The sequence below is a fragment of the Typha latifolia genome, chromosome 2 (assembly GCF_019914945.1).
Source record: "Typha latifolia isolate L0001 chromosome 2, TyphaL0001v2, whole genome shotgun sequence".
Taxonomy (NCBI): domain Eukaryota; kingdom Viridiplantae; phylum Streptophyta; class Magnoliopsida; order Poales; family Typhaceae; genus Typha; species Typha latifolia.
In genome coordinates, this window is record NC_133087.1 from 15,964,451 (window position 1) to 15,987,706 (window position 23,256).

The 23,256-nt window shown below is 41.8% G+C and overlaps 4 protein-coding genes, 1 long non-coding RNA gene and 1 pseudogene across 8 annotated transcripts; 4 read left to right on the plus strand and 2 right to left on the minus strand.

Moving 5' to 3' along the window:
- Nucleotides 1-1,220: 1,220 nt before the first annotated feature.
- On the plus strand, nucleotides 1,221-2,631 carry LOC140782336 (protein IQ-DOMAIN 23-like). Its single transcript, XM_073128848.1, has 3 exons — nucleotides 1,221-1,682; nucleotides 1,859-2,062; nucleotides 2,145-2,631. Exons 1-3 carry the CDS (start codon nucleotides 1,338-1,340, stop codon nucleotides 2,511-2,513), a joined length of 918 nt encoding a protein of 305 aa, XP_072984949.1. The 5' UTR covers nucleotides 1,221-1,337; the 3' UTR covers nucleotides 2,514-2,631.
- A 4,743-nt stretch (nucleotides 2,632-7,374) lies between these two features.
- Nucleotides 7,375-12,449, plus strand: LOC140781136 (homeobox-leucine zipper protein ROC5-like). Of its 3 annotated transcripts, XR_012107648.1 has the most exons (10): nucleotides 8,076-8,309; nucleotides 8,392-8,603; nucleotides 8,704-8,821; nucleotides 8,902-9,594; nucleotides 9,687-9,788; nucleotides 9,885-10,100; nucleotides 10,779-10,953; nucleotides 11,026-11,399; nucleotides 11,475-11,594; nucleotides 11,685-11,812. XR_012107648.1 is itself a non-coding variant. In XM_073126953.1 (9 exons), exons 1-9 carry the CDS (start codon nucleotides 8,214-8,216, stop codon nucleotides 12,054-12,056), a joined length of 2,355 nt encoding a protein of 784 aa, XP_072983054.1. In that variant the 5' UTR covers nucleotides 7,375-8,213; the 3' UTR covers nucleotides 12,057-12,449. The 3 variants fall into 3 exon arrangements, 2 of the variants coding, with proteins under 2 accessions (XP_072983054.1, XP_072983055.1); XM_073126953.1 differs by lacking the exon at nucleotides 11,475-11,594 and having other exon boundaries at nucleotides 7,375-8,309; nucleotides 11,029-11,399; nucleotides 11,685-12,449; XM_073126954.1 differs by lacking the exon at nucleotides 11,475-11,594 and having other exon boundaries at nucleotides 8,020-8,309; nucleotides 11,685-12,449.
- Nucleotides 12,450-12,727: 278 nt separating this feature from the next.
- Nucleotides 12,728-18,108, plus strand: LOC140781138 (shaggy-related protein kinase gamma-like; annotated as a pseudogene).
- Nucleotides 18,109-18,742: 634 nt separating this feature from the next.
- Nucleotides 18,743-20,068, minus strand: LOC140781139 (heat stress transcription factor B-2a-like). Its single transcript, XM_073126958.1, has 2 exons — nucleotides 19,624-20,068; nucleotides 18,743-19,534 (listed from the first exon to the last, which is right to left on the minus strand). The coding sequence occupies exons 1-2, from the start codon at nucleotides 19,843-19,845 to the stop codon at nucleotides 19,145-19,147; spliced, it is 612 nt and encodes a 203-aa protein (XP_072983059.1). The 5' UTR covers nucleotides 19,846-20,068; the 3' UTR covers nucleotides 18,743-19,144.
- A 546-nt stretch (nucleotides 20,069-20,614) lies between these two features.
- Nucleotides 20,615-22,986, plus strand: LOC140781140 (uncharacterized). Its single transcript, XR_012107649.1, has 2 exons — nucleotides 20,615-21,010; nucleotides 21,186-22,986. It is a non-coding gene; the product is annotated as an uncharacterized lncRNA (long non-coding RNA).
- LOC140781137 (uncharacterized) lies at nucleotides 21,055-22,983 on the minus strand. 2 transcript variants are annotated; one of them, XM_073126956.1, is made up of 6 exons: nucleotides 22,659-22,983; nucleotides 22,125-22,573; nucleotides 21,781-21,958; nucleotides 21,600-21,682; nucleotides 21,460-21,529; nucleotides 21,055-21,348 (listed from the first exon to the last, which is right to left on the minus strand). In XM_073126956.1, exons 1-6 carry the CDS (start codon nucleotides 22,708-22,710, stop codon nucleotides 21,224-21,226), a joined length of 957 nt encoding a protein of 318 aa, XP_072983057.1. In that variant the 5' UTR covers nucleotides 22,711-22,983; the 3' UTR covers nucleotides 21,055-21,223. The 2 variants fall into 2 exon arrangements, with proteins under 2 accessions (XP_072983057.1, XP_072983056.1); XM_073126955.1 differs by having other exon boundaries at nucleotides 21,460-21,682; nucleotides 22,659-22,853.
- Nucleotides 22,987-23,256: the final 270 nt, after the last annotated feature.

Genomic DNA, 23,256 nt, shown 5'->3' on the forward strand with positions numbered 1-23,256 from the left:
TCTCAGTTTTCCATGCTCTGGCAGAACGATATCTTCTGGCTCTTTCATGGAGAATTTAAACAATTCTCTAATGCCTTTCTTTCGTTCCACTTTTACGAATGGCATGCAGGTGAACAGGTGAAGGAGGGACTTCCAAATGTTGGTGTTCTCTAAGAGACTAATAGTTGTGCTCACATATTCTGTGTTGTCTTTCAGAAATCGTTCAAAAGAGATTTGTGGGAGAGTCTACTGACTCTATTCCCTTCGATGATTGAAGGATTGATAACAGTTGCAGTCTACTGACTCTATTCTTTGAGTGATGAGCTTCTCATAGATATTGATCTCTTGATGATTGAAGGATCTGCCATTCTCTCCTATGGGGACAGTCCAGATTTCCCCAGTGGTAGGACTCTGGATTATGGATGTTATATAACTTTAATGAATCCCAGAGCCTTACCTAATCTGGTGACCACAAGGGATTAAATTGGATTAATCAGCATTCAGCCTGCATGTGAATAATATTTATTGCGAGGCAAAGAAATAAATTATTGTTAATATGAAAGTGTTGGATGTTCTTCTGGCATGATACTCACAAAAGAGTTCCAATATTTTCTCTGTGGAAGCCATGTCCAGTTTCTATTTTCTGGATATTAGCTGCTTGGATTTGCATTTGCGACAAATTAGATCTTATAATTCTATGGAATTATACCAGTGGATTTGAAGGTTACGAGCCCCAGAAAGTCAAACATATAAAGCTTCATTCTCAAGCATCCATCGACTTTTTAAGTACTGAATGCTTGCAAAGTTGCATGGCCTCAATATAACAAACCAAAAAAGGTTTCTGGGAAGCTGAGACAGCAATTATTCGTTGTGGCTCTCAGGACTGCAATTATATAGTTCTGGTATGACACCAGGATAAGCTTTAACTGCAGTGTGATAATTTGAGAGGAAAATGAATGCACAGGCGATAATATTGACGTTACTTCCTGGTGTGACTCTCCTCCATCCACCACCCTAACTTCAACCACAATTACCACCACCTCCTAATTCTTATCCTATCTCTCTTCTTTCTTTCTTTCTTTCTTTTTTCCTTCCAATTTTTTATCAACTCAAAAGAATAGTTTTTAATTTCTACACGTTCAAAAGCTAGAATGCATAACTTAAAATCATGAAAATATAAGGTGTGAAATGTAAATTTCCCCAATTCTTCTTATAAAATACAGAGCACGAAGCAACGGATCTCTCTGTTCTTCCACTCCCCCTCTTCTCTCTGCTCCTCACTGCCTCTTTTGTTAACTCTCCTTTTAATTTGCCCTCTGGCCCTCTCTTTTTTTGCTGCGGAGGAGCGGTAAGCGCAAATGGGTCGTGCGGCGAGGTGGCTCCGGGGATTTCTCGGCATCAAGAAGCCAGACTCGAGCTCGAAATCGAACTCGAACTCCAACGGCGGCTCTGCTTCAGATTCGAATACAAAGAAGGAGAAGAAGAAGAGGTGGGGTTTTGCGACATCCTTCAAGGAGAAGGAGAAGGAGAAGGGCAAGCTGGAGGAGAGGAAAGGGTCGTACAGGGACGTCCCGTCGCGTGGGATGGTGTATGCGGCAGGGGTCGACCAGAGCAAGCGGGCGATCGCGGCGGCTGCCAAAGCCGCAGCCGAACGGGAGGACAGGGCGGCAGTTAGGATACAGGCCGCATTCCGCGGATATCTGGTAATTTATCCATTACTCTTCAATTATAGCCACAAGATTGGAATTTAATTCCCAAGAATTTTGCAAATTTAAGTTTTAAACAAAAATTTAAGCCCGAAGTTTGATCTTGGAGCCAAAAGTTACTTGGGCTTGCACTTCATATCTCTCTTTGTTTGGTTTTTAATTTACTTGTAAAGGCAAGGAGAGCACTTAAGGCTCTGAGAGGCCTAGTAAAGCTTCAAGCATTGGCGAGAGGCAACATTGTAAGGAAGCAAGCCGCCGAGACTCTCCGATGCATGGAGGCCCTCGTGAGAGTCCAATCCAAGGCTCGAGTTTTCCGAGCTCTACGCTCGGCGAGTACGAGATGCAATACCCTCTCCGCCGCCGCCGCCGCTCGCCAAGTATGCCAAAGATTAAACAGCTTAAGCTTTATTAAAAAAGTACTTGTATTTATTAACTCATATTTAATACTTTTATTTGCAGAGGACTTCTCTTGATCAATGGTGGATGGATGATGAGAAGAATGTCAAGATCCTCGAAGTAGACCCAGGAAAGCCAGAGTTCATAAACTCTACGATGAGAAGCAAACACTTGCACTCTTCCTTCTCCAGTACTCTCGTAAACTCGCCTTCCTTGAGGAGGAGGAGTCCCTTAATCTCGCCTTCTGAGAGCGCGTGTTTCGGCATTTACTTCGACCACCCGAGTTACATGGCGGATACGGAGTCGTCGAGGGCGAGGCTCCGGTCGCAGAGCGCACCGAGACTGCGGTCGGAGTCGGAGAAGTCGAGCTCGTCGAAGAGGTTATCTTCCTTGCACGATAGGTTTGGTTACCGTGGGGTACTACTACTCTAAACGACATTAATTGCATGCCAGTCCCAGTAACATCAAACGTACGGCAAAAAAGGGATTCGAATCCGAATAAAAAATTCGATGCGTCTTCACCTGTGAAAGGAAATAAGATTTCTTCTTCTGGTCCTTTGCATTCAGAACTTTTTAGCTTCTATTTAACGCGTGAAGAGTGAAAGGTATCAGCTGACTCAGCTCGTGATGGGTCTATTAGAGAAGCTGGAATTTGGAACCTGGCATCATGTCGTGTCGTTACGTAACAACTTCCAAACCACTATGCGCTTGTGATAGTATCTATGTCGATCGAGATTGTAGATTAATTACTGCAGATTTATCTTACATTTAAACCTTTACCAAACCAGAAACATTTCCTTCTTCTCACTCCAAACAAACTTATTCTTGCTAGTTATAGTTACAACTTATTCCACTCACTAATATATATCCAAGCAATCCAGTAGACGGAGGTGGATGTCTTCATAGGCCATAGCCCAAGGTGAAGTCAAGGAATGCTGCATCACATGTGAAATAATCCCAACGTTAGAAACATCGCCCAAAATTCCAAAGTTTGAAGAATGGGAATTACGATATGTTAAAACCACCAGTATATCAGTCATGCGATTATTATTAACAGGAAAAAAAAATTTACTTAAGGCAATCCGTGTTAGGGTCGATAGTAAACCCTAACGAGATCCCACATAGGCCAGGTATGCGGGCGATGGCAGTGGCATTAGGGTTGTAAGTTGTGATAAGCCCCATAAGACAACTACAAGTCGACCTTCGGTTGTCGGTTGAGTCAGCGGCGATGTTAAAGAGACTGGCAACCCCATCGCAGCACGGCGTGCCGAGCGCCGGTTCCGGCGAACCATAAGTGATGAAGCTAGAACAGGTTGATATAAGAGATGTTACTGTACTGCACTCCACTGACCCAGTTACCCTTGTAGCATAACATGTGAGCATGAGAACCCCAGTCATCCACCAATACCTAATACTATTAGCACCCATATCTCCTAATGTGTTGGTGTGTTGGTATTATGGGTCTTAAATGCTTAAAGTTGTGAGCCCAGCATTAGCATTTGGTGTGTCACATTGGATGCATGGTGGCTCATGTGTGAAGGATGAGTTAGCTGCCACCATTTTGATTCCCTTAATAACCTCTACTATTGGAATTAGAGGGCTAATGTTGAAATGATCAGTAAGTGGCTTATATGTGACCCCTAAAATTGCACATAGACAGATGTTAGATAATAGAAAAAAAATTATATTTTACCCTCTGTGGTCATACTTAGATTCATTTTATCTATTATAGTTTTATTTATGTCATTTTACTTTCTTATAATTATATTCAAACTAAAATTGCTATATTTTTTTATTATATTTAACTAAACTATAAATCGAATTTAAAAGTACTCGTTAGAGATAAATTTATAAAGTTTTCGATAAACTTTTCAACATATATAAAATAATTTTTATATAACAAAAAAAATATAAATATATTGAACAAATGTATGTTTTTATTGTATCTTAGTCATCTAAAATTCAATCGATATTATTTTTAGATACGTTAAAAAAATTATCTACTATTCTATATAAATTCTTTTTGTATCTAATAAGTATATTTCAATTTGACATATTATTTAGTTAAATATAATAAAATAGTAACAGTTTCGTATTAAGCTATCTGACAAAAGAATAAAATTGTTATAGTGGGTGTAGTGAATTTAGATTTAACTACAAAAATAAAATATAATTTTTCCGGCCAGAAGAGATCTGATAAGATTTAAACTCGTGACCTTAAAAAAATAATATAATATCATATTAAATTACTAATTAATTCAAAAGCTCAAGATTTTAGGTGATAGAACAAGAATGTATATCACTTGGGCTAGAATTTATCTCTACTATTCCAAACTCGGTCCAAATTATTCCAATCCGGTGGATCAAATACACAAACGAGCCCATCTTCTTACTCGGCCCTGCCATTTGGGTCCATAGACCATAGAGCCTATGGTCTTTCTTGGGGAGGGGTATATAAAATAAACTATGACGATGTAGGGTGTAAAATGAAAAGGACAATTTGGCTAAACATCTTGTTTATGAAAAAGAATAGTCTTCAATGTGATGAATTAATTGTGGAATAAAGGAAGAAATCTGCCACTGCTTGCGAATCATAAATACTGTCCCTAAATAATTCATGGCATTAATGACTATAGTTGGCTTAGATCTATCAATATTTAACTTAGGTTACAACAATTCTTTCTGTCTTTAAAATGATCTCCTTTTTACTAACCTACGCCATGATTTATATTTGAGAAATTACACTAAGCTTTTTTTTTAAAGGAAATTGATAATAAATTTTTTTCTTAAATATACTCCGAACAAAAGTAGTAGTAACTAAGAATGTCAATTAGTATTCTTTTCTTTGTCTCTTGTCACGGTCACTCTTTTATTAAATATTCTCTTTTGCACTAATCATGTGTATCATTTTTCTTTTTCGGACGAAAGTTCGTAGATAAATATTTCATTATGCCCAAAATAGTAGTTACAATTTGATACACAAATGAAAAGGAGAAGTAGGATAAAACCTTGGAACAAGTCTCGCCCTTAATTGAAAGATAGACTGACCGACCTAAAGACTCAAAGTATCAATTTGTAATAATAAAAGTACTTATACAAATAAAATTATCGGAGAGGATAGTGCATAGACCCTAAAATGCTTTTAGATGCCACCGTGCAAATAAGAACAATTACGAGAGACTTAGACTCAAAGCGCTTCTCATCAAAGGGTTAGTATCCTATGAGTCGTCCAATTTAAAATAGACCCAACACGCATAGAGACCGGCCAACTTGACAACACCAGCCAAATAAGTTATGCATGATTTGATGACTTGTTTGGCCTGTCAGCATCTACACAATAGCTAGCTGCGACTACAAGTGGATCACTACCGGGCGGTAGGGCAACTGACCTTCGATAGCCATGGTAGCTTTCCCATTGAATAGCAGTTGTAGCACTGGAGATTCGACAATGGGGCAGGCGGCCAAGGAAGGCAGCGATGGTGGAAGGAGGAAAACATTGGTTGATACTAGGATTTCTAATTCGTTGGAGATGCCACCGTTCACCACAGCACAAGGGGTCGGAGGAAGCAGCTGGAATGGGTGAATATGGGCCCAACCGTTGCTAGAGATAACGACCAAAGAGGGGTGGCTGAGTTGGAGGTTGCACCACTGAGAAGAAGGAGAAGAATTTCAAAGGAGAAGAAGGCAAAGAAGAGGCAAAGGAAGATGCCGATGAAGAATGAAGGACGGAGCAATGATTCTAACAGAGTTGGAAGCGAAAGAGGATTGAAGTCAGAGGAGAAAGCAATGACGAGGCTTGGCCTAGGTGGCTCGTCTCCACCGCCCATGCACCCAGCCGCACCAGGGCTGGCAAACTTCGAGACCGACTGAGGGAAGGGAGAAGAGAAGGGGAAAAACCATATAGGGAGAAGAAGAAGCCCCTCCCCTCCTCTAACACCCAGCTAGAGGTGGGTAGGGGAGTGAAGGCCAATAAGAAAATTCCCTCTCTTAAAGGGAAGAAGGCGGCGACCGAACCCTAGCAGAGAGTTAGGGCTGGCGCTGAGGAAAAAAGGTTAGCGTGTTATTGTTATCATTGAAAGGCATATCTCATTTTTTTTTTCTTATGTATGCTACTTCCTCTCATATTATTATGAGAAATTTATATTTAACACCTTAACTTATTTGTTGTTTACATCCTCTATTTATAATATTTATAAATTAAACACTATATTATATATATATATATATAATACTTTAGATTTGGTTAACACTAACACCTGCTAGGCAAATGTAAAGAGAATGTTATGCTATTTCTCTCAACTGCATATAATTTTTCCTAAGATAACTAAAATGTAGAAGCACCAAATACTTTGGATGATTATAGTATAGTTAGCTTAGGATTTTAGTTAAAATAATATTATAGATGTTAAATATAATTTTTTTTTCTATCCAAGTGGATATTGGGAATGTGGTTTTCATTGTAATTGCATGTCGTCACATCGTATATTCTCCCCTTTGTAAACGTCAATTCCCTGTTTTATTAATCTCAAGTTTCCTAAGAATCTTGACATATGTAAAAATCAATGCACAAATATAGGCAAAAGATTTTGTAAGAACAATAATTTCAATGGATGAATACACTTTGATTTAATTAAGTATCGTCCAATTTTATTATAAACTCGGTTTATTTTCGTCAGTTCTTCATTTATATTTTCAGCTTATAATTTTATTATAAGCCGGGAGTGGCTTCGTGGTATAAAATAAAATTTTATGAATAAAGTGACTTTTATTCAAATTGATAATAAATTTTAGATTAGAAAGATATATGTATACTGTTTATTTTGAATTCAAATCAAAGCTAATAGATATAATTTAATTGATACGTTTAAAAAGACATAGTAATACAAAATAAAATTATGATAAATAATTTTAATCTAAATTACAGAAAATAAAATATATTTAAACTTTTCTTTTTATTAAATGAGGAGGCTATTTACTTGTGGCAAGGTTTTGGTGGCAGCTAGCACGGAAGGAGCAACTGCACCGGAAGCATACCCGGTAATGAAACCCAAGGATACAAATCAACCGGCCCCACCGCCCACGCCTCAGCCTCTCTCCTCGCCCATTTATTACGTCCAACTCCTCTTTTCCTCTACCACATTTCCACCACCCAGCTATCACGATCCCTTTCCTAATCCGACAACCCCCCCTAATAATCCCTCGTTTAATATTCCACCCTGCGCCACCCGTCCGATTCACATCAGACGGCTGGCACACCCATTGAATCCATTGCCCATCACCTTCCTCCTCTGACCCCCAAAGCTGGAGAGCAGAGCAAAGAAAGAGAAGCCATGGAAACCGACGAGGTTGACTAAGAGAGAGAGAGAGAGAGAGAGAGAGAGAGAGAGAGAGAGGGAGGGAGATCGTTAAGTCCTCTTATTTTTACCTTTTCCCATTTGTTGGTTTCTCCCTTTGGTCGCTAGTCTTTGTTTGGCTCTTGACGCTTGTCTCAAGAAGAGAGAAGGAGACAAGAAGCGAGCGTTTGGGTTTTTTTGCTTTCACCTCTCTGCTGCATGAGAAGCTTTTTGCTTTTTTAACCCAAGGAGGAGGATTTGTTTTCTTTTTTTTAATATCTCAAGTCAACTCACCCGTTTCACTTATACTGAAAACTGAGAAGAGCGCTCCTTTCTCTCTCTATCTTCTTGAGCTTCTCTCGTTCACATAGGCCACATGCAGTAGAGAGAAAGGTCTGGGATTGGATTTCTTTATCTTTTGGGGTTTCCTTTTTTTTTAATGTTTGGGATTAGGGTTTTGAGAGTGTAGGAGAGGGAGAGGGGGAGAGAACGAGGTGCTGATAGTGGCCGGCTGCGCTTCCTTCTCTTTCTTTCTACCCTCTTGCGTTTGAGAGAGAGAGAGAGAGAGAAAAGAGGGTGCTTTTTGAGGATTTGCTCATAGATAGAGACCCAAGTGGGCTTTTCCATTAGATCTCCTCTATCTTTTGTCTTCTGGGTTCCTTCTTCTCCTTTCTATTTCCATCATCTTGGTCATGCTTCTTACTTTCTTGGGTTGAGAGTTAAAAATAGGTGGCTTTGGGACCAGGGCAAAAGGTGCGGAAAAAGATCGATATTAACAAAAGAAAAGGACTTCTTCTTGATGAGTTTCGGGGGTTTATTTGATGGCGGCTCTGGTGGAATCCTACCACCATACGGCAACTCCGCCATGGCCGGCGGTGTGCTCTCTCTCGCCTTGGTATATAACTCTATACTCCCTTCCTTCTTTTGTAGTTGTGGTGCTTTGTGCTAATTTTATATATATGTGGGTTTTTGTTAAGAAAACCAATTTGGAAGGGCAAGCAAATAGAACTTTGCTCCCAGTGCTTGGTAATGGAGCTGGGGAAGGACACAAAGAAGACGAGAACGACAGCAGATCCTTGAGCGACAACTTGGATGGGCTTTCTGGCGATGACTTCGAGCAGGAGAATCCTCGCAAGAGGAAGAAGAGATACCACCGCCACACTCCTCAACAGATCCAAGAGCTCGAAGCGTAAAAAAATCCAACATTTTTATTTTCTCTTTACTAGTCTTAATCAAATCCTTATCCCAGTTCGAGTTTAGATTCTTTTTATTATTTTTTTAATTTTTAGGCTCTTCAAGGAATGCCCCCACCCAGATGAGAAGCAAAGGTTGGAGCTTGGCAAGAGGCTTCGCTTGGAAAGCCGCCAGGTCAAGTTCTGGTTCCAAAATCGAAGGACCCAAATGAAGGTATCAACCAAATCTCTCTTTCTGTCGTAAAATTTCAATCTTTGCTTCAATCTGTTTGTTGAAATGCATCTTTGGATTAGACCCAAATAGAACGCCACGAGAACGCACTCCTCCGGCAAGAGAACGACAAGCTCCGAGCCGAGAACATGTCGATCAGAGAAGCCATGCGAAGCCCCATGTGCAACACCTGCGGCGGTCCGGCGGTGCTCGGCGAGATCTCCCTCGAGGAGCAGCATCTCAAGATCGAGAACTCTCGTCTCAAAGACGAGCTCGATCGCCTTTGCGCACTTGCGAGGAAGTTTGTGGGCAAACCAATCTCATCCACGGGTAGTCCATTCCCTCTTCCAATGGCACAATCTTCTCTGGAGCTCGCCGTTGGCTCCATTGCTTTCAGCGGTCTCGGTTCCGTGCCTACCAATTTGCCGGCACTGACGGAATTCGCCGCAAGCGCGACGAGCCCATTAGGCAGCGTTATAACTCCCGCGAGGACCGCGAGTTCCATGGTTGGTGTGGATAAGTCCTTGGAGAGGTCCATGTTGTTGGAGCTTGCACTGGTCGCCATGGATGAACTGGTGAAGATGGCACAGATGGGGGATCCTTTGTGGATTCGGAGCTTAGATGGTGGCAAGGACGCACTGAACTACGAGGAATACTTGCAAGGATTTCCGCGGTGCATTGGGGTGAAGCCGGTTGGATTCGTGTCGGAGGCGACGAAGGAGACCGGCGTTGTGATCATCAACAGCTTGGCGCTCGTTGAGACGCTCATGGATGGGGTAAGCTTCGCTTCAGTTTGCATCAAAGATTTTTTTAAAACTTTTTGGTACTGCGTTTCCAGCAGTAATGAACAATTGTACAATCTTGGCAGACTCGATGGGCGGATATGTTCCCTTGTATGATCGCAGGAACTAGTACTAGCGAAGTGATATCAAGCGGCATGGGTGGTAGTAGAAACGGTGCACTTCAACTTGTAAGTTAATGGCCTTCATCCGTAGCATTCAAATTGATAGTATTATGTATGGAACTCAAATCTAAAATATTACAAGTTCTTTCTTCCGATGCCCAGATGCATGCAGAGCTTCAAGTGCTCTCCCCACTGGTGCCTATTAGAGTTGTCAACTTCCTTCGATTCTGCAAGCAGCTCGCAGAGGGAGCTTGGGCTATTGTCGACGTATCCATTGATGGAATCAGAGAGAGCCCATCTGCCCTCCAGGCTAATATGAAATGCCGCAGGCTCCCTTCTGGATGCGTGGTGCAAGACATGCCTAATGGCTACTGTAAGGTACTCATCTAATCCGGTTTCTTAATGCAAAAATGTTTTAGAGATGTGCACTAATCTTTGTGAATTCACAAGTCAAGACTAGAGTTGGGTCCCGAGCCACCCATGCTGATCCTATCAAATAATTTGTCAGCGAGAAATCGCTAGCTTCTTATGGGGCTTTGTAGATCCGCACCCTTCCCTAAGCTTCCTTATCTTTGTTTAAAAGGTATTAGATGCTTCTTCTTCTTTTACTTCTATGAGAGCAGCAACCCCTAGGTATTTGCCATGCAATTAATAATCTATTAGCTCGTCTCTTCCACCCTTGTCTTCCGGGTTTTCTTCTTTAAGCTCTCTACGCCCTCGTGACCCGAGTCCTAAGATATCATATTAGTATATTTAGACAACTTCATATAATTATTTCCGTCGTTTCCATTCCAATCTCGCTCTAATTTCTTCGATGGCACTCTCTCTGATTCCTAACGTAATATTTTATGTTATCTTCGGAAGAGGCTCTATCCCACTCTCTTAATAGTCAAATCCTGACGCGTTTTCTTTAATCTCCATCGCTCTCTACTCATTCGATGCAAGCGATAACGTCACGCACCTCGAAGGGGCTGTGCCTCGGGGTTAGGATGTGTTATAGTAGTCCGGCAGTACTGTGGCACATTAATGAACTAACGGACGCGATGGCGCGCGCAGGTCACGTGGGTGGAGCACGCGGAGTACGATGAGGCGGCGGTACACCAGCTTTACCGCCCCTTGCTCCGGTCCGGCTTGGACCTTGGCGCGCAGCGGTGGCTCGCCACGCTCCAGCGCCAGTGCGAGTGCCTCGCCATCCTCATGTCTTCTTCGGTTCCATCCCATGACAACACGAGTAAGCAAAGAAATTTTCAAGTAACTCCTTGCATTTTTTTAGTGATTTTGTGATTAAAACTCCGGCCTTTAGCAGCAATTCCTCCGAGCGGGCGGAGGAGCATGCTGAAGCTGGCGGCGCGGATGACCGACAACTTCTGCGCGGGGGTCTGCGCATCGGCGGCGCACAAGTGGAGCAAGCTGGTCGGGGCGGGGAATGTCGGGGAGGACGTGCGGGTGATGACGCGGCAGAGCGTGGACGACCCCGGGGAGCCGCCCGGCGTCGTGCTCAGCGCTGCCACGTCGGTGTGGGTCCCCGTGGCGCCGCAGCGGCTCTTCGACTTCCTCCGCGATGAGCGGCTGAGGAGCGAGTGGGACATCTTATCCAACGGGGGACCGATGCAGGAGATGGCCCACATCGCCAAAGGCCATCACCAGGGCAACGCCGTCTCCCTCCTCCGTGCCAGTGTTAGTATACTTTTCCGAATTATCTTTTATTATATTTTTTAAATTCGCAGTAAGAACTATAATGCATTGGCGCAGTGGCTTGTCGTAGGGATAAATCTGTAAAAAATTGGAACAGGGGTTGACAATGACTGATAGCCTGGCTTCCTGACTTCATACGTCATGTATCAGAGAACTTGCCAGCTTTAACATTAAATAGTATACTTTGGATATTTCCTCAATCCTTTTATTAGCTCGTTAATTCTAATTTGATACGTTATTAATGTCGGTACTGGATGTGGTCACCAGGCGGTGAGCGCAAACCAGAGCAGCATGCTGATACTGCAGGAGACGTGCACGGATGCCTCCGGGTCAATGGTTGTGTACGCCCCGGTGGACATACCCGCCATGCACCTCGTCATGAACGGCGGCGACTCCGCCTACGTGGCGCTCCTGCCCTCGGGATTCGCGATCCTCCCCGACGGCTCCGATCTCATCACCGGCGGCGGCGGGGATCGTAAAGCAAGCGGTGGTTCGGGCTCGCTATTGACGGTGGCGTTCCAGATCCTGGTCAACAGCTTGCCCACGGCTAAGCTCACCGTGGAGTCGGTGGAGACGGTCAACAATTTGATATCTTGCACCATCGCGAAGATTAAAGCAGCACTCCATTGTGATACCTGATAATGTAGGGTTCCAAATGTTCAAAAAAAAAGAAAAGAAAAAGTACCAGGGGGGTGATTGTAAAAGGTCGAGTCAAGAACGAACCGTGTGGTAACTAAAAAGAACCGTTGCTAAGTGGTAAGGAGGTATGGGGGAGCAATTTGGTGGTCCATAATCCTTAGCACGGAGCAATGGCGGTGGTTCGGGTATTGACTCGGTCTCTATATGCTGTTGCCTCTCTCCGGTGGGCTCCAAGACTCTATAATGGAGATTAAATAATTGGGTTTCCTTTTTGTCTTTTACCACCCCTTCATTTTGAGTTTAAATGGTTTTAGGTGTTGTGGTTTTCTATGTAGACATTGGACAGTAGTACTGTTGCAGAAGTATGAAGCCTGTTATGTTTCATTTTGCTTATTTATTGTATTTCTTACTTTTATTTAGCAGAACGATCGACTAATCTGCAGTTGGGCCCTACTTCTCGATTGGGATACATTAATCAATTTATGGGCCTCAATATCATAATTAATTGGGCCGGATACGTCTAAAGCCTTTAACAAAATAATCACGAAACTATGAGAGAGAGGAGAGAGAGAGAGAGAGATTCTTCTTGTCTTTGGTTCTTCTCTCTCTCCCTGTTTTTTATCTTTCTCCGTTTGTGAGAGCTCGGCGAGGGTGGCGAAGAGAGAAAAGAAGACTTCTCTTATCTAAAACCCTGTGAGGAGAAAAACTAGGGTTAGGGTTTGAAGAATTCTCAAATCTCGGAGGAGGAAGGATATGCAGATGATCCGGCGGTTGAAGAGCATTGCTTCCGGCCGCTCCTCTATCTTGGATTACGTAAGCTCTACTCTTCTCCCCCTTTTCTTACTTCCACCTTTTATCCTCATATTGATATCTATCAGCGGTTCTGGTAGATTTGTTTGGATCATGGATGCTGGATGTTTGTTGCTTCTTCATACCTAGTGAATTGCATTGATTTCGTCTAATCTTAGATTGGTTTTTCTTAGAAGCTGTCGAGAAATTAGATATGGTTACTTAATTATTTGTGCCATAAGTACTGGTTTGCACGAGAAATTTAGTTTGAAATGAAATAAGACATAGATGTGAAATGCTGGATTGATTTGGTTATGAGATAGGCTGTTATTCTACTGGGAGCGTATCTCCTAGTTGGGTTATGATTTAACTCCGCAGTTTATTCTGGCATGGCAATTATTATGATACCTTAGGTTGGATGTGGTCTATTTGGAATAGTTCAGAATGCATGCTGGTGATTAGTTTCTAGACTGTATTTGTTGGTGGCCTAGCGGCAATTTATTTGAATTATGTGTGTGGGTCACTGTCTTCCTTTTCTTATATTTCTATCACAATTTTAATAATTCTCTCACTTCACATAAGGGTGGAGACTTGAGCACCAAAAGAGCAAAAAATGATCAGGAATGATGCTGATGAAGAAATTCACAGTGTAGTACATCTTCATCTACAAATGGATACTGAAGCTTATCTGGATACTGATGCTAGAACTTCGTGTACAGATCTCCCTGCCAGAACCGAAGAGGCAAGTGCCGATCTGCTTCCGAGAAATATGAATGAGATGACTATAAGAGATCATGAGGTTGATAACTGTACGAGAAGATATCCGCCACTTGTAGTATTCAAAGTTGTCGTGTTACACTGTTACTCTACTTTATTGCATGTGGTGGCGACTGATTGCAGGAAATGGAAGTTATGCTGTTGAATCAATTGAGATGAAACTGAGATTGGGCAAATTAGTAGAACGACAATGGTTTGTCGAAATGTGCAGCTGAAACAGGTGATTTGATTCTCCCAATGGAATCTACTGATATAGTTTATCTATTGTTTGTACCAACAGAGTTATGCCAGCTTGGTTAACTTTTTTTCTGAAAGGAAATGAAAGCTATATTGATTAACCACCTCGGTAACAAAGAGTGCTGCTAACAGCAACAACCAAAAGAGTAACCAAGGAGGCAAGATAAGATCCTTCCCAAGTAATGCCAAAGCTCATATTTTTTCTTGAGTTTGCGAGCCAGTCCACGGACTTATTAGCTTCGCGGTAGATATGGTATATATACAAAAAAGGATAAGAGGATAAGATATGTTCGCAATCGTTGATGATGGATGAGATAGTCCAGGGAGCTAGATGACGCCATTAATGATATTAACTAGGAGTTGCGAATCAATCTCAATCTAGAGGTGGGAAATGTGTCGGGATTGGATGCACACAAGGGCCTCTCTTAGGCCGATAGCTTCAGTGACGAGCAAGAAAGAGTAGGGGCCACAACGGATGCCAGCTATAATCAGGAAGCTTAGTGGAGAGCGCAAAATGAAACCCACCCCACTAAGCTCAGTGGGACCCAAATATGGGCCATCAGTGTTGAGTTAGAGAAACTTTGGAGGAGGAGGTTCCCAGCAAATGAAACATGGAGGAGAGGAGGTCGTCGGAGTAGGGGCCAGCTTGGTTAACTTGTAGCGTTGCATTGCTAGACAATACCATGCACTGACTATTTCTTTCTCTGATCGCTTGTCTGATTAGTTGTATGTTACTTAGCTCGCTTGATGGTCTTAGGATATGACATGACCAAATAATTCTATCTATTTTACTCTTGAATTGAATATTAGTTTTCAAGATTTTGGGAGACTCATTGTTATTTATTATGAGATTGCCATCTGCGAATTCTGAACTACATAATAACCTTTAACCATCGTAACCAAGGCCTGGTGCCTTCAGTGAACCATCTTTTTCTGTACTTGAACCTTCTCTAGATTTTATGTTTCCTTAATTATTGTTATTCTCTCCATGAACTTTGAATAGGCCAAGTGCATGGAGAAGGGGGACACCGTTGCAATTAAGAAGGTGCCACAGGACAAAAAAATATAAAAGCAGGGAACTACAGATTATGCACTTACTCGAGCATCCTAATGTAGTTCAGCTAAAGCATCATTTCTTTTCAGTGGAAAGGTGAACTTTACCTCAAGCTTGTACTTGAATATGTCTCGGGGACGCTTTACAACCAGATGAACCAGCGCGTGCGTCTTCTATTTATTCAGCTGTATACCTACCAGGTTGATGAAGTGCACTATGTTGTTTTGTTCTTTCAATTACTTCTGGGCCTCCTTTTCTTTTCCCCTGATTGTTTGAAATCATTCATGATTAATATGCTTAAATTAACTTCTCATTCTTTCTCATTTCTAGATTTGTCGAGCTCTCTTTTATGTTCACCGAGTTGTAGGAATATGCCATCATGATATTAAGCCACAAAATTTGTTGGTAAGATTTTTTTTATGATTGCCGTCTTATTGCTATTACGGAAAGGTTCCCTCTTGTGGTCTACAGAGCTCTATCTGGCACTTTAGACTTGGTTTTGATTGCTTTAAATGTTAGATATGAAGTTTCATGTTCAGCATTTGTATTCATATCACCAGCTGATATTTGGTAAATAATTTGCTACTCAACAAATTCTAATTTTCAGTCATTACTACCTTGTCACATTCTAAGTAGAACCCCTGTACTTATTGTCCATGTAAACTTTGTTCAATAATAGATGGTCTAGTACAACTACTGTAAAGTTTCTATTTGAATCATAAAATTTAGAAATGATGGATTAGATTGTTACTTCCCTCTTGAACAAAATGTCTCACTTGCGTTGTAAATGCAAGATCAGGATTCCCACTAATGTAGTTTCTAATTTTAATTCTTGTTGCAGGTCAATCCTCACACTCATCAAGTAAAGCTTTGTGATTTTGGAAGTGCCAAGAAATTGGTATGGCATTGATTTTCTTTCTTTCATGCTTTATTTTCTTTTCTTATCTTGACCTGTAATTCTGGAGTTTCAGGTTCCAGGATAGCCCAATATATCTTATATTTGCACATGGTACTATAGGGTTCCTGAATTAATATTTGGATCTACAGAATATACCACAGCAGTCGATATATGGTCTATGGGTGTGTTTTTGCTGAGCTTCTACTAGGACAGGTAATGTTCTTGTTTATCTGCTTGACTTATTTCTGTCATCTTGTTGTGTCAATTCAGTAAACTATTGATGCTTTTGGTTCTAATATGGGTATAAATTGTACTCATGCATCATTGCAGCAGTTGAATGTGCCTGCTGCTTTTTATTTATGATTCTGTGTAGCTCATGGTGCTGTATTTTGTATTTACGACTTTAAATTCGGTGTATCACTAGTGATCTAAATCAACAAAATTTGACCTTAAGATTCTAGGATGTGAAGCTTTCTGGAAGTTTATCAAATCTGGCTCTGTGCCTTCAAGATTATTTTCTATGCATACTGCATAAAAGATTACTTTTACCAGTAGTTGACTATGCTCAATCATGTTATTAGTTATTACATTTCCAATGTCTTGACTCTTGAATATTAGAAGTGTGGCACCATTGGTACATATTTGTACCTTTTTTCTCTACTTAGTTACTCAATCCAGTTAGGATTTTAACATGAAATTGTGCCTTCTCTACTCCTACGGTAGGGGTGTAATTGAGCCGAGCTTTGTTCAACCCTTGCTTGAAATTAATTTACAGCCTAAGCCGAAGGATCAAGCTTGAATTGACTAATTTCAATTTGAGCCTACACGAGCTTGAGCCATACTCAAGCTTATATCAAATCAAGCTATTAAGCTTGAACCAAGCTTGAATCTAGCCTGAATCAAGCTTGGGTGGTCTATATTTTGTAAAATCAAATCAAACATGTAACCAAATTGAATCTTATTTAATATTTATTATATATATAATTATTTATTATTTATTTATGCATATGTGCATATAAAAATTGAGCCTTATTGAGCTGAGCCTTTTCAAGATAACTTGTGCTCAAGTTCGGGTTGAAATTAAATTTGAGTCTTACCAAGCCAAGCTAACTTGTTTCACATACGAGCTGAACTTGATCGAACCTTGTCAAGCTGGGGACGAGCCAGCTTGATTATTTTGACAGCCTTATTATAGGGTTTTGTTTTATGGCTTAACATGCTGATTTGAAAAAAGAAAAAAAAAAGAGTCTTTCACTTATCTGATTTATATGTGGCAACAGCAGTACTTTGCAATATTAAAGTTATGATGCATGAAATGAATATTTATAAACTTTGTATCCAACTTGGTCGGTCGGATGTTAATTATGAAGTGTTGATTTTTGTGCTTCATTGAATTAAATGGTTTTGAGTTGCCAAGTTACTTCTCTAGTCTAAATATATTAAAGTTTATGCTATAGGTCCAAAATTCTCAGAGAGTTGGGTAAACCGACTATGCAATGTCTACCTATTTCGTTTAACCATTTATTGGAACTTGTGAATCATATAACCCCTCAATATCTCAGCCTTAATGTTCGTAATATCATTCCACATCATTATTCTGTTATCCAACTGTGACGCCAGTATAAGAAATTTGTTCCATCTTTGTTCACAAATCTTGATAATATATGGCTGCTGTATGATGCAGAGTTTGTTTATTTTGTCTCTCCTGATTCATTATTCTGCCTTTGATAGGTATTATATGCCAGAAAACTTCTTTGTTCTTTTTGTTTCCTAATATATATTTTGTAGCCTCTGTTCCCTGGAGAAAGTAGAGTCAATCAGCTGGTGGAAATAATTAAGGTTTTATTTCCATGATATACGTTTCTGAATAATAGCCTCATAAAATTCTTTTATTGATGAATTGTTTGAATTGATTGTTCTTATACAAGATTTTAGGTACCCCAACAAGAGAAGAGATTAAGTATGTGAAGCCAAATTTCACAGAGTTCAAATTTCCGCAGATAAAAGCTCATCCCTGGCACAACGTCAGTGCATGCACAATGATAGCACTCATGCAAAATTAGATTGTTTGCTAAGTTTGTTTTTTCTTTGCCATCTATTTTAGAGACGTTTGCCCCTGGAGGCAGGTGATCCTATATCAAGGCTGTTTATTAAGTACTCCCGAAGCTTAAGGTGCACTGCTCTAAGATATCCGTCACTCTTTTGACTTTTTTTATTCTGTGAAAGATACATCATGTGTCGTTTTAAGGGACTTCAGAACGTTATTTTCTGCAACATGGCCTTCAGTTCTCTCCCAAGATATGTTTGATGGTTGATCCCCCTTGGCCCTTAAACTTGTTGAATATTTGGTAGATATATAAAGAAAGGTAAAAGAGGGAAGTCTGCTAATATATCTCTGTCTACGTATCTCAGTCAGGGCGAAAAGCTGGACCTGTCATAGTTCTCTGATTAATGTGGTTAGGTAATTCGACTTAGTTACTTTCGTCTGTTAAATACGTTGTCCTTACACAATTATCATCACAGATACAGTAGTAATATAGTGAGCTATTAAAACTGTTGGATCAAAACTAACATAAATATAATAAAAATTTATCAATTGATTAAGTGCTAATTATCGAGTGGTGCAGCTAGGGACTTGTCAAACAAGGTAGGCTATTAATTTATCAATTGATGCGACTGCCAATTGGACATTCCTACCTCCGCTGTTTAACTTAACTAGTCAAGGTAATAACTTTCCTGTGTTTTTGCCATTTGAGTTCTCCTAGAGAAGTGAATTCCCATGTTTGAGTTCATGCACGAAGGTTGTCGCTATCCTTGAACTAGGAACCTAGAAGAGATGATATCAGATTGAGAAAGACAAGGGCAAGAGTCAAAACGCAATCCCAGGATCGATCAGGTATTATTATATACTGACAAATACCATTCTGAGTGTTTCCCGAAGAAGAGTACAAAAGTATATATACTTATTTTGTAGAAAATACAGAAGTGTTGGCAAACACAAAGGGACGGGACAAGTTACAAGCAGAAGTCCGCCTTTTTTTTCTTCTTTTTTTTTTGGGGGCGCGGGGATAGAAAGTCCGCAGACAGTAGCAATCGGGGGGTTTGTATCGGCTCCGGCCAACGTCTTTCTTTTATGTATTATATTTAATTTTCTCATCTTCCTAATCCTAGACTGCCTACGTACCTAATTAAGAACATAACACAAAGGGCGTCCTTCTCACTAGTCGGTAATCGTGACGCACGTGATCGAGCTATACGTGTCAGGTGCGTCGCTATCAGACAACGTCCTCCATTTTGAGAACTCAAAAGCCACAGAGCGAGGCTCTCCATTCATCACCTCATCTCTCCTCGGGAGTCTGATTTGTCCCTCACGGCGATCGGGACGCCGAACAATCTAGTACTTACCTCCTCGGAAGATGAATCCTCTCCGCTGCCTCCAACGGCCTTGATGGAGGCGGCGGTATGGTGGCGGAAGGAGTATGTGGACATGAGGAGGGCGACGTCGTCCAGGTACTTCTTGACCCGCCTGACCTCACGCGTGAGATCGGCGTTCTCCCTCCTCAGCCTCTCGTTCTCCTCCAGCAGCCCCGCAGCCGAGAGCACGTGCTCCAACGCCGCAGGCGAGTTCTTGCGGCGGCGGATGTCGATGAGGAGGCGTTTCTGGCCATGGCGAAACAGTTCGTTCGCGAACTCCCACCGATCCGGCGATACCTTCTTGAATCCCTGCAAACAATTTATAAAATTTCCAAACTGATTCAAAAAGGTTACGGACGGGATCTGGGGAAATAAAGAGCGGGAATCATGGAACTAACGTAGGTGTAAAGCTGGCGGAGGAAGCTGGTGAAATTGCTGTGCCTAAAGTTAGTCGGGAGGAGATCGCGGACGAACTCGACGGTTTGCCAGATGACGAAGCCGGAGCCGTCCTCGTTCCACGAGATCACGTTGTCGACGGCCGGATCGTCCACCATCTCGTACGTCTTCGTCAAGAACGCCGCCGGCACCGCCGCATCCTGTGGTGGCCCCTCAGGTGGCATCGTGTTCGTTGCACTTTGGATCCCTCGAAACTCAATAGAAGCTTCGAAATTTGAAGCGTACGTCTCTTGTATTTATACATCTCTAGAAGAAGGTTCGTAGGGAGTCAGGGACGATGAACAGAAGGTGCGAGAAGCTCCGATGCATTCCCCCTTTCTCTTCCAGAAGGTTCGTCAAATAGATTTTTTACCGCCCTTGAGACACGTATCAACGACCTGCTGATGTGGGAAGCTCTCCTGTGGTTGGGTGAGTTTAAACTGATTAAAAGTACAAGTGTCAATCAAGCTGCGAATTCGGACAACTTCACATTGCCGAACGCGTGTCAGCGTCACTACTCACTAGTGTCCCGGGGGGGGGGGGGAGAGGATGTGTACACGTTTCAATCGAACTGCGAATTGGAAAAACTTCCCCATTGTCCAACGATGAGTTTTTAATTTTATTTACTAAAATAGACCGCACCTATTTCACTTTTAGATAGAGTTTAGCATGTTATCTTCTACTTAAAATACAAAAAAGTTTTACTAAGCGAAACAGAATTTTATTTTTTACACATAAAAATATTAAAAAGTTAAGCATTTTATCCATAGTTATTAGAATCCGATCAGAATTTAATAATATGTTATTAAATACGGAAATTTTTAAGGGGTAAACAAGTAAATACGGGAATTATTTTTTTAAAAAAATCTAATTTTAAGACATAAAAATGTTATTAACTAAACATTTTAAAAAATTTAGGACTCAAATACCCTTACGTTAAAGAATAAAATAATTAGATATTAAAAATTATTAAGCAACTGTGTAAACCACAAGGCGGAGCCCTCGTCGTTCCACGAGACGACATCGTCGAATGGAGGATCGTTGACGATCTCTTCCATCTTCTTGAGGAACGTCGTCGGCGACGGGGATTTGGGCGGCAGCATCGTTGACTCGTTTCACTTCGTTGTGGATCGCCAAGGTCTATACACTCAGCTCTTGTATTTATAGAAGGGGAGGGGCGAGGAAGGTGACGGAATAATGGACGAACAACTGAAGGCGAGAGAGAGAGAGAGAGAGAGAGAGAGTTTCTTGCTAAGTTGGCTGGTGTGGAGTGGTTACCGACACGAGGCGGTCGATATGGGGGATGTGCAGAGCCTGAAAAGGATTCGTGGTGGAAGAAATATTAAACAGGTAGTTTTCCTACTTTAATTATGGCTAATGCTGTGCTAATTAAGTTTTAAACAAACCGGCTAATTTAGTCGATCATTCATCTATAATTCTGATGGACAACAGAGGTACTTTAATTACCTCAATTTTGGATTATCTCGACAGTCTAACTTCTTAAGATATGAACACAAATCTACAGGTAGAAAGAGTAGAATCTCAATGTCACGTAGCCCTTTCTCAACTGGAGCCTTGGTCGAGAACTGGAAGCCTGCAGTAGAAGCTGATGGATTTATCCGTCATCCGAGTTCCTGGAATGAAGTACTGGAATATCACTGTCAAGCAAGCACCCTGTGGACCAATCCCTACAACAACAACAACAACACAAAACATAAAACCACTCGCCAATAAATTTGAGATCAAACTACCACTGATGATTGAGATAATGAGATCGAAAGATCCGAGAGAAATCACACCATAGAAGGCGCAATCCGGCTTTGCTAATTGACACTGCAAGCTCTTCGCAAGATGCTTCATGCTCACTTGCTGTTTGATCATAACAGAGTAAGAGAAACCTCGCAATCAAATGGATATAAGCAAGAACAAATTCACTCACCACCGAGAGCGCTTCGCCCCTCTGAATTGCCATCTCCATGCGGGACGGAGCACTCGAGTTTTGATTGCCAACCGGAGGATCCGCTGAAGAGAAATATATATAAAGAGAACATCATCCGAATTCATTTTAAGCAAGAATGAGGCTATCTATCAAAGAGTAGCATGTAGGAAGGAGAGAATACCATGCGTTCCGAGGACTCTGAGCTTCCTAAACTCCGAGCCGATAGTGATGAGGGAGGTGGAGACCTGCAGATGGAGATCGCCGTATTGGGTAATGGCGACGGTTAGCAATTCGCCGACATTCTTGAGACGATCCACCAAGCTCTGCAGCTGAGATAGATCCGGCACCTGAACCAGTGTCTGCCAATAAATACCGAGAATTTGTTAATCGCCTTCCTTATCTAAACTAGAAGGTACTATCATCAACTAGTCTTGTAGTTTTTCTGACAAATCTTTCGTTGTCTAGAAACATTTTTTGGGGGGAACAAAAGAAAAAAAGATGGATTTTGAATCAAGAATTGCCGACCTGGGGGAGATCCTGGGCGGCATCGAGCGCAGCCTGGAGCTGGACAACATCTGCCTTGGACAGCGGCTTCGAGATGGGAACATCCTGGACGACGGCCGACCGAAGCCCCTTGGTCTCGAACGTCAGAAACGGCGTCGCGTTTCGCGACCCGGCAGGGAGCTTCTTGACGAGCTTGATCTGGATGGCAACGGACGCGGGATCGGATTGCGCCTGCACAGTTAAAGCACTGCGGAGGGCGCGGTGGAGGAGGGCGACATCGACGGCGAATGCAATCTTATCCGAGTTCTGGCTGGAGATGCGGTAGTCGCAGAAGAGAAGATCTTTGTTGAACTGGGCGACGCATTGGATGCCGTCACCGCCGCCGGCGAGGTTGTGGAGGAACATGGCGTGGTCGGGGGTCAGGTACATGTGGCAGACGCGACCCACCTTGTCGAGTGCGGGGAGGAACCCTGTGAGATGGGGAGAAGAAGGATGTAGACGACATGTTCGCTGAAATGGGTGAAAGAAAACTGAGTAATGTGACAGTGGGCTTACGCTTCTCGAGGAGACCGACGCCGTCCTGGGTGAGGAAGGCTTTAAATTTCATCTCTTCTTCTTTGGTGGAAGAAATCCTGTTTTGACTTCGGAATTGAGAAAGGGAGTTATCTTCTTCTGCTAGATTTACAGTTTTTGTAGCTTCCCGCGCTTTCGTTCTTTCTTTGGCAGTAAAATGGGCTCAATCAACGATTCATCTCAGTAGCCCATAAATAAACGGATCCAATGGGCTGCTACTTTTGGTGCAAGCCCAATTTGAGTCGATCTTGTTGGTATTAAATTAACTATAATACATGTGATACTATATATTCGCAGCTCTTCCTTCGAATACTTGTTGGTCTATCCTTGTTGCTTATAGATCAATCCCACCAAACAAACAACCAACCGGGCAAAAGATGACAGCGATACCCAAACTCGCTGCCACTTTATTCGCAGCTCTTCCTTCGAACCACATTTACCTCTCTAATCACCAAACCTTGTCGGTTTGACGGTTTCCTCATCCCCCCTGTACTCCGTATTATATTCTCTCTAACTAACACGCATAATAAACATCTATATTTTTCCACTATATATTTATTTTAGCTCATTTCAGTAGAAA

Bases quoted from the DNA above. Each gene is read 5' to 3' on its own strand.
- LOC140781139 (XM_073126958.1), bottom strand. From the start codon at position 19,845: ATGCCACCTGAGGGGCCACCACAGGATGCGGCGGTGCCGGCGGCGTTC. The intron at 19,535-19,623 runs GTTAGTTCCATG...AATTGTTTGCAG, and splicing joins TCCGCCAGCTTTACACCTAC to GGATTCAAGAAGGTATCGCC.
- LOC140781137 (XM_073126955.1), bottom strand. From the start codon at position 22,710: ATGAAATTTAAAGCCTTCCTCACCCAGGACGGCGTCGGTCTCCTCGAG. The intron at 21,959-22,124 runs GTCGGCAATTCT...ATTTATTGGCAG, and splicing joins CCGCCCAGGATCTCCCCCAG to ACACTGGTTCAGGTGCCGGA. The intron at 21,349-21,459 runs GTGTGATTTCTC...TTGTTGTTGTAG, and splicing joins GCCGGATTGCGCCTTCTATG to GGATTGGTCCACAGGGTGCT.
- LOC140781136 (XM_073126954.1), top strand. From the start codon at position 8,214: ATGAGTTTCGGGGGTTTATTTGATGGCGGCTCTGGTGGAATCCTACCA. The intron at 9,789-9,884 runs GTAAGTTAATGG...TCCGATGCCCAG, and splicing joins GAAACGGTGCACTTCAACTT to ATGCATGCAGAGCTTCAAGT. The intron at 11,400-11,684 runs GTTAGTATACTT...TGTGGTCACCAG, and splicing joins TCTCCCTCCTCCGTGCCAGT to GCGGTGAGCGCAAACCAGAG.
- LOC140782336 (XM_073128848.1), top strand. From the start codon at position 1,338: ATGGGTCGTGCGGCGAGGTGGCTCCGGGGATTTCTCGGCATCAAGAAG. The intron at 1,683-1,858 runs GTAATTTATCCA...TTACTTGTAAAG, and splicing joins CCGCATTCCGCGGATATCTG to GCAAGGAGAGCACTTAAGGC. The intron at 2,063-2,144 runs GTATGCCAAAGA...TTTTATTTGCAG, and splicing joins CCGCCGCCGCCGCTCGCCAA to AGGACTTCTCTTGATCAATG.